Source organism: Dermacentor albipictus, chromosome 9 (assembly GCF_038994185.2).
Source record: "Dermacentor albipictus isolate Rhodes 1998 colony chromosome 9, USDA_Dalb.pri_finalv2, whole genome shotgun sequence".
Taxonomy (NCBI): Eukaryota; Metazoa; Arthropoda; class Arachnida; order Ixodida; family Ixodidae; genus Dermacentor; species Dermacentor albipictus.
Genome location: NC_091829.1, coordinates 53,850,857 through 53,860,191, shown reverse-complemented (window position 1 = coordinate 53,860,191; position 9,335 = coordinate 53,850,857). Strand labels below are relative to the sequence as shown.

The 9,335-nt window shown below is 46.9% G+C and overlaps 1 protein-coding gene across 1 annotated transcript; it reads left to right on the top strand.

The window, feature by feature from the left end:
- Positions 1 to 256: 256 nt before the first annotated feature.
- Positions 257 to 8,276, top strand: Rtc1 (RNA terminal phosphate cyclase 1). The gene is made up of 7 exons (XM_070525740.1): positions 257 to 411; positions 1,203 to 1,274; positions 3,198 to 3,373; positions 4,136 to 4,458; positions 5,874 to 6,033; positions 6,588 to 6,691; positions 8,044 to 8,276. Exons 1-7 carry the CDS (start codon positions 267 to 269, stop codon positions 8,183 to 8,185), a joined length of 1,122 nt encoding a protein of 373 aa, XP_070381841.1. The 5' UTR covers positions 257 to 266; the 3' UTR covers positions 8,186 to 8,276.
- Positions 8,277 to 9,335: the final 1,059 nt, after the last annotated feature.

Sequence of the window (9,335 nt, the reverse complement as noted above, 5' to 3'; positions counted from 1 at the left end):
GTGCTCTGCAGGGTCCGCAACCTTGAAAGGCAGTGTATGCTAAGTTTAGCCAGTTTTGCAAATATCTCACTTTTATTTCACAGTTTTGAAAGCAGGCAAACACAAGTAAATACCATAAATTATTCTTATTTTTTAAATTTCTAGAGCCTACAATTTGTTGTTTAAGGCTGCTGGATTTTATCGATTGGATAGCTGCAGATTTTCATCAATTTGTAATTGGAGCTGTTTTCATCCAAGCCGTGCCAAGCCACCAGCAAATAGCAAAGATGGCGGCGCCCCGTTCGGCGGCGTGTTCGCAGACTTACAGCGGCTGCAATTTTTTCCGTCAACGCCTTGTGCTGTCTACCCTTAGCAGCAAGCCGGTCGAAATCAAGAACATACGCCACAGAGACGAAGAACCCGGTTTAAGAAGTACGATCCCCTTTTACACTGTTCTTTCGTGTTCTTCTCCAGTGAAGCAGCTGTCAAGATGCCAACTTTCCTCTGTGAAGCGAAGTTTCCCAGTATTTGCTTCCCACTGCTGTCCTCTTGTTGCTTGCGAGAAGCACAAGCTTAAAAGAAAGAACAAGGAGCTTAACTCCTAAGCCTGTCTGTTCACGCATGATAGTGGTTACGTAGTGGTGGCATGCGCGAACTGCGAGCACGTTCTGTTGGTGGTTCTTTGGACACTTCCAAGATTAGCGGCATGGAAGGACGACGCGTTTCTACAGACAGTAGGGAACCCGCAATATACAGGAACGTTTCGATCGCATGCACGAGTCATGAATCTATGCGAACGGCGTTTTGACAGCGAATACGTGCAACTCGTGTTTATTTCGGTGCTGGTCTGTGAATGATAAGTGGTGTAGATTTGGCGTGTACCTAGCTGACTGCATCATAATGTGCACTTACAGCGTGTACAAATAAGGCGACGTTGAACGTGCAGATAACCAAAAAGCAGCCGCACGGACCGCACGGTTGCACAAAGTCAAACTGTGCGCGTGCTTATATATCGTATGAATGTGTGAAGTCGCACATTTCATGCTTTGCTACAAAGAGCGCTGAGTATTGCCCTTGCATTCAAAAAAGTGCCCATTCGTTTTTTCCCCCATACCGCTTGTAAAGAGTTGGCAGAGTTTCGTGTTTGTATCTTGCGTATCAAAACTGCATCCCGAACTTCCCTGAGCGACGTTTGCTAAATGTGGGGTATTTTTTTCTTGCAGAGTTCGAGGTAGATTTGCTCAAGCTGTTGGAAAAGGTCACAAATGGAAGTGCTGTTGAGATCAGCGAAACAGGTGGGCTTTTAGTTCTGCTAGACGTTTTCTCCTGCTTAGGCAGCTACACAATGAGTGATTGCGCAGGAATACCGTGTGTCCTTTTGTAAATACATGGATGCAATGTCTAGTTATGGTATACATAGTATGCACGTACGTCATTCAGTGATACTCCGCTACTTCCGGTTTATGGCAGCGCCATCTTCGGGAACCTATAGGTGCGTGCGCCTGTTGATAAGGTACCCGAAGATGGCGGAAGCAGACGACAACAGCTAAAGCCCCTCAATCTCCCAAAGTAGCGCCATTCACTTCTCTCCTCCTCCGCTCGGCGCGGCCTCGACGGTGGCGCCGCCGGCAGTGGGCCTGCCGTAGCAGACGACGGCTAACACGCTACGGGAGGAAATCCGCGGAAAAGTTCGCTCGAGTCCTGCGGAGCAGTTTTTTCAATCTAGATCTTGCTTTGTCAGTCGGTAACTGGCCTTAAGAATGTCGTGTCGGATTTGCGGAAGAAATAGAGAAAAGCACCATTATTCAAGGCGTATTTAAGGCGTAAAGCGCGCGCACGCTGAAAGTTCGTGTTGCTGAAACACGACACAAGCACGCGGTGTGCTCAGACACGCGAGTAATTACCAGAGTTTCAGGTTTTGACAGCGCGAAAGTATGTGCACGTGGTTTCGTAGGTTAATTTACGTACCTGCAGGATGCTTTTGTTCGGCCGGCGCGTGAGAGATTCCGACTGTCTGCGGTCAGCAATGCCTGGCAGCAGGGCCGTTTCTGTTCCGCGCCTTTTACAGATGTACGTAGCTCATGCACAGGTTGTGGTGGCCATGAGCAACGTTTTCACACATAGGCGGTATAGATAATTTTAACAACTTACCAGCATATGAAATCGTTATTTATTTATTACAGTGCAAATGGTTAGAATTTGATAGAAAAGAAAGAAGGAACTTGATGGGACAACTGGAAAGAGGTTCAGAAAATAATTATCCCCCTCCCTCATTGGCACCAGCAACACTTTTGTTGAAGTGCTAATTTTATCTCTGTATACTACGTGCGTCTGTATTCTTTTGCGTTGTAATTTTTCACAAGGAATCAGTGTTGCGTTAACTGGAACTGTCAAGGCACACAAGACAGAAGAAAAGTTGATTCTTGGGTTTTACATCCCAACACCACGATCTCATAAGGCACGCCATAATGGGGGCTCTGGATTAATTTTTTTTTGCAGCTGGGGTTCTTTAACGCACCCCCAATGCACTGGACACGGGCCCGTTTTGACACGGGCGTCAAAAGAAGAGGTTGGAGGAGCCGTGTCACTTAACAAAGCCGCGCGTTCTTTGCCACTTGCTCGAAGTCAGCCCGCCCGATCTTGTGAATCCACACTTTTCTTCGTTTTGCGTTGCGCCCGGCGGATGGTAAAACAAAAAGCTTTTTGCCATCACTGGGTCTGTTGTGGCAACCGTAGGCGCAGCAGCACGGCATCGCAATTAAGCACTCGGCCCTAACACATTGTATAAAACTACCGCGCTCCTTCAAACCGCCTGCCGTACTTCGTCGCGGAGGCCCAAAAATGGGGGTCGCAGGCCCAAGATTGGGGGTCGCAGCGAGCTGGAAAGAAAAGATATACAAAAGCGCGGGGCCCGCTTTCACGTGACACAGATTGGCCAATGGGGGAGCGGAGGAGGCTGGGGCGATAGGAGGAGTGGAGGAGGAAGCGCCTGGGTGAGCGGGGTGGCGGAAAGATCTAAGAATGGCGCTACTTTTGGAAAATTGAGGGGCTTTAACAACAGCGGATGTGACGTCACGGGCATACTATGTACAGTGCGCCACAGTTGGCCATTACCTGCTTGTTCTGTTATGCTTAAATGCATGCTCTAGACTATTGTCACAAGTATTGCTTAGTCTAAGGGTTGACTGTTGTTAGTGCTTTCTTTTTGAAAACTACAGGAACGTGCGTGCGCTACAGGCCGGGCCTGCTGTATGGGGGCAAAGTGGAGCATGATTGCTCGACAGAGCGATCAGTGGGCTACTACCTGGAGGCCTTGTTGTGCCTGGCTCCATTTTGCAAGAAGCCGCTGGATGCCACACTAACGGGCGTCACTCATCACCCGCTTGACCCTTCGGTGAGAATATGTGGCTGTCCGGTATTGCCACCGCAGAAGGACTGTTCATAATAACTGAAGTTGGCAGAGCAGCATAGTTTCTTATAATTAAATAGAGGGAAAACTGGCACTGTTGTGGTGTTTTAGGTGCGGGAATGCCAGGATGTGGTGGCTTCCTATGTTTTGTTATGAACAATTTACCATATTGCAAAGATATGTATAATGCAAGAGGGAAATAACTCAGAAAAGAAAGAAAAATATAAGGTTACGACTACAGCGAACTTACGATACATATTGTTGCCCTATGCATGGGGCTAAAATAGGATGGTGTGCAAATGCACCAGGTAACATGCAGGCTCACAGTGCATAGCACATAGGGCCTTAGTGCCACCAGGTGATGTTAATTTTCTTTTTTTTTTTTGCCTTAGCCGCTCTCTTGCCGATACATGCTCCATCTCACGCAGGTGGGTAGGTCCGTATTCCACCTTGGCCATTGAGAGGTTGCCTTTACTGCAATTCTCCATCGTGTGGTGGTTAAGCTTGCCACATTTCAAATTGCAGAATACAGAGTGAAAAAGCGTTACATCATATTTGTAGCATCAATAAAATGCAACATGCCTCTCCAAGCTGGTAGTCTCAAACTGTTGCAAAAGAAGTGTCATATTTTTGCAAACGAGGTATTTACTGTAATTGTAAATGTAATCGTATGCTGTGGCATTTTAAAAATTATTTTGCTCTTGCCAGCATTTGCCTCTGCTTTTTATTTATTTTTTCCTCTGTTAGGTTGATGCCATCAAGCAAGCCAGCCTACCAGTGCTCGGTCGCTTCATCTTCACAGAAGGCCTTGACATTACCATCATGAGTCGCGCAGTGGCACCCCTAGGCGGCGGCCGTGTGCGCTTTCGTGCGCCCATCTGCCGCTCGCTGCGGCCTGTGCGTCTGCTCAACTCTGGCAAGGTGAAGCGAGTGCGCGGGTGGGCCTTCACTGTGAGGGTGTCGCCCACGGTGGCCAACCGTGTGGTGTCTGCAGCCAAGGGAGTCCTGCTGGGCTTCCTGCCGGACGTGTACCTTTACACTGACCACACAGGCGGTGCCCAGGGTACCAGGTAGGGGCTAAGCAGTCCATTTTGTACTTACCAGAGGGCTTTAGAAATGGCAGGCCCTGATTTAGCAGATGGCATCGGCCCTCAGTAACTGAGTTTGGGTTCTGCCAATACTACGTAGTGGGTATTCTGAGGCACAATTACTGTGCATAAAATACTTATGCCTACTCTTCCTTGAACTCTCTGATATTGTTGTAGTGTTTAGAGTACTGTGATAATTGAGGTTATCGGTGAGCAAGGATTTGCTATTGTTACTAACCATAGAATCACAAGGATGTAGTTGAACTGCTCAAGTAAGAATGTGTTGTAAACAGCAAGCATTTGTACAGGCACTGTACTTGCGTTTTCTTAATTCACGGCCTCCCAAACTTATTGTCATCGAAGAACCCTGCTAGCTTTAAATACTTGCCGGACACACCCTGTTATACATGGCAAGGACAGTGGGACCAGTGTTCTTGGCATATAGTAGGCATGAGTGAGGATTGTTACGTTTCGCCTACGACGTGCAGTATAGCCGGCGCGGATGCAACGGACGCCGGGGCTTAATTCAAAGCGGCGGACATTTTGGCCCGTTTGGAGCTGCCGCAACGCATCCCCGCCAAGCGCGTCCAGGCATGTTTCAGTGCCACGTGTCTGTGTGTGTGTGTGTGTGCCCACGCTTGTCAAAGCGCAGCAGCCGGGGAGAGGCGCTCCCCAAGTGTGAAGTGAGGAGGTCTGACCGGCGCCGGCCCGGCTGATGCGTCACCACACTCGTCTCAACATGTCGCTCAGTGCGTCCGTGCCTCGCTGTCACGTGACCTCGTCCCGTGACGTTCCTTCTTGCCCTCAACTCCGGGAGTATAAAAGCAGCTGCCCCCGGATGCCAGGACAGAGGCTCCGAATTCTTCCGTCGAGAAGCGTGCTCTCCCGTCTCTCCACTTCGGTCGACCTGACCGGCCGCTCTTTTGCAATGCTAGAATAAACAAGTTGTTCTGTTAGCAGTCGACTCATGCTTTGCCAGGACCTTCGGATGCTTCCAGTTGTGCCTCAGGCCGCCAGGCCAACGCTACCTTTGGGGCTTGCGACCCAGATGCAACAACTCGTGCCAGCGGTCCGATTGCAATAACGGGCGTCAGCGCTGAGATTCCAATAGGATGCATGATACAAAGATCCAGTGCCTATTTGGTAATTATATATAATTAGTTACATAAAATCGTGAAGTGCAGCAAGGACAAAGTGGGAGGCATACTGGAATATTAAAGAAAATAACAAATTATCATAGAATGTAGGAACAGTTTCAGCCATCTCTGTTGAATTCTTTAGAAATATTAAAAGAAAGAACAGTGCATACATTCATGTAGATTACATGCCTACTGTTCTTCAAGCAGTGTGTCTTCACCATTAGAGTCACCTGTACAGCAACCAATTCTCCTTACTAGATCTCCTGGCTTTGGCATCTGCCTGGTGGCTGAAACGACCCAGGGTGCCTTCCTCTGCGCGGAAGCCATGTCTAATCCTGCAGGAGTCGTCGAGAGCCCCAGCGTGCCCGAGGATGTTGGAGAGCAGGCAGCTCGTGCATTGCTCCGTGAGATATACCGGGTAAGAGTTTCAGCACACTCTGTTAAGTTTAACAGGCGTGCAAGTGTGGTGGTAAGACCCGTCATAAACCCAACTTCCAAATGCAAATGTTTATCTATGCAAAGCACTTTCTTTAAGTAAGAATGCATTGCATGTGACATACACATTGCATCATTGCTGCAAACAGCAAGCACTAACATTGCATCGTCAATGAAAACAGGCAAAGCATGTGGGTCTCCCACTGCTATTGCTGTTCATTGTCCATGTCCATTGTCACTGTCTATTGTCATGGTCACTGTCCATTGCAGTACATTCCACAAGCACCACAGTAAAAACACAGTGCTGTGTTAATGAGAAATATTAATTTATTCATGCTAAAATCCTTCAACTGGTTATCTAAATTTCAAATAGTAAGCATTATTAAACAACAGCGTTAAATGGCACAACACAGGACACAGCAAAAGAACCACAAGGCAGTGATCTGCCCTGTGTCGCAGTGTTTAAAGCTGTTGTTTAACAAGATGTGCCAACTAGCCCAAGTAAACATGCTATTTCCCTTTCTTTTGACATTACAGGGTGGTTGTGTTGACTCGTCTAACCAAGGTCTGGCAGCCCTGTGCATGTGTCTTGGCCCTCCTGATGTCTCCAAGTGCATTGTCGGACCGCTGACACCTTACACGTAAGTGTAACAAGGATTATCATCACTAGGGTATTATTGTGACAAAAATTCACTTGAAAATAAATTGAGATTTCTAGATAAGAAAAAAACATGAATTGTACACAGGACACTGACTGCCCTGTGTCGAATTGTAAAAGTGCATTGAGCACAGTTTGTGTGGCATCCTCTGTCTGGGACGAATGTGTGCTCAATGAAGGCTGTGGGGGCCCTGTGCTACGATAGATCAAGGGGGTCATAGGGCTGCAGGGTGTACCACCAATAAGAAAGCTGAAAGGAAAGCTTGATGTACATCCCTTGTACAGTAGAAAAACGCTCTCAGTGGGCATTTTTATAGCTTCGAAGGAAAGAATTTTATGTTTGCCTTGTGCACTTCCTGGCCATTGTCCCTAGCTCTGGAGCTGTCCTTATTTGTGTGTTTGTTTCCATTACATTTTTTTTTACTTGTATACCAAGAAGCTGGAAACCTACTGTAGAAGTGGGGACATATTTCAAGTACCATTTGTGATTTGCAAAATTTGTTGTCATCCTGCCTTGTTCAAGGCATTTTCTTTCTTCAAGGCAAAAATTCTTTTCTGTCCATAATTTTAATTCTAGACAGAAACTGCAAAAACAGAGACAGCGAGAGATGGAAGAAAAAGCAGGGAAAGTAACTAGGCTGTCCTGTTTGCCACACTACATATGAGAATGAGGACGAGCAAGTGAAAGAGAAATGAGAGGAGCTCGTACCAATCACTTGAACTTGACAATGTGCGGTGTATCTTCAGCTAGGCACTCAAGTCTGACCTCCGTGTACTGTAAAGAGCTTGCACAGCTTTCTAGACTTATGAGCAATGAGGCCATGCTCTGAAAAACCTTAACTTTGGTAAAAGGACGATTGTTTAGTCTGCTGAAGGCACACCGAAGAGTCTGCCATCGTTCGCTGAAGTGGGAACAGTGGCACAGGATGCAATTGAGATTTTCTTTATGAGAAACTGACTCCCTGTTGGTGTTCGCATGAGCGAACAATGAGGCATGTAGTGCGATGAGAATTGCGGAGACAAAGCATGCTGTGGAGAGAAGAGGATCAACAGGCAGCATAAAATGGTGTGCCCAGTTGTTGTGGTAACTGGCTGGTGAGACAGTGATCCGTTCATAGTCTTTTTCAGCCATCAAATGATGCTGTCATGTAATCGTTATCTGGGTGCACGCCAAAGAGGGACGTTCCTTCTTTGAAATATTTCAGACTTTGTTTTTTGGATTGACATAAGGCGAGCACAGGGTGGCTTCTGTTTAAGCTTAGGTATATATCCCTGCCATTTTGCAGCTTCTGAGTGCCTTTGCTTGAAGAATGACTTTAGGCATTGCTTTTGCAGGATACAAATGCTACGCCATCTTCGGGATTTCCTTGGCGTAACATTCAAGGTGGAGGGTGATTGCCCAGGCGAGGGGGCACCCAAAGTCCAGCTCACATGTGTAGGGGTTGGATTCAGCAACTTGGCAAAGATGACATCTTAGCATCGCTGTAGTGTCGCCTTCCTGCCTCAAAAGGGGTCTGACCTTTTGTTTTGTTGAAAAGAAACTTGTAAATAAACATATTTAAGAGGGACTTGCATCAGCTCTTATCGTCTTGTTCTACTCCACAAAATTATGCTTGAGGGATTCGCTTTAGGCAGCTGGATCTTGAGAAGCAAAATAAATGCTATGAAAAATACTAGTGCGCAAAAATGCATTTATTGTACAATGAATTGAGCATGAAACATTATGAACAGCGAGACAAGAATAACTCTACTGTGGAACATTTACTAACGGTGGACACATCCAACTGGATCACCATTTGGTGCATGCTAGTTATTAACTCTCTCTACCATGGGAAAAATAGGTGACTTTGTAGGTTATGCATGATTTTTTTCCCCAAAGGAACTACAAGCAATTAATATCTAGTGAGGAGCAGTGGGAGGCTGCCTTGCGCAGCTCCAGGCCCGTTCTTCAGGAGGCCATCCTGGAGTTGGCTGAGAGGATAAAGGAGGCCTACTTCAAGTAGTTCCCTCCACCCTCTATTCCATTGGCCCCTTCCCTTTAAAAACGGATAAAGTTTTTCATCATCATCATCTTTGTCATTTGCCGACGCGGTGTCAAGAAAATCTCTTTGGATGCAGCGTCACGCGCAGTTGCGATCGCAGCTGATGCCCGCGACTTCGCGCTTATCAGTACAACATTTTAGTGGCCAAGCCAGCGCAGCAGGGTGCTTTGACAGAGGAATACATGTAATGAGGCATAATTAACACATTGGTGGTGATTCTTAGGTAGCTGTGACAAAAATGGGGAGGGCGCTTACGCTTCGCATTCAAGAGTGGAGCACGATAGCATTCAAATACCTCTGACTGCTTTTCATGCTTCCCGGCAACTGCAGCTTATGTAACCGTAACGTTCACCCGGAAACGCTGGCGGCGAACGCTATGCACAAAGGCAAGCTTTCTGGTTGAAAAGCGGCTTCTTGCGTGGGTCGATCTCCTGTTGTTTCGCACCTTTAATATTTCAGTCTGAGTAGTGCTAACGTGTAAGATATGCGCTGTCTGTGTTTTTTCCCATTACATTTGCTTGTGGGCTGCCGTTCTCAAAATTCCAAGGAATAACTTTGTAAAAAATGAAAGACAAGGTATCAGCA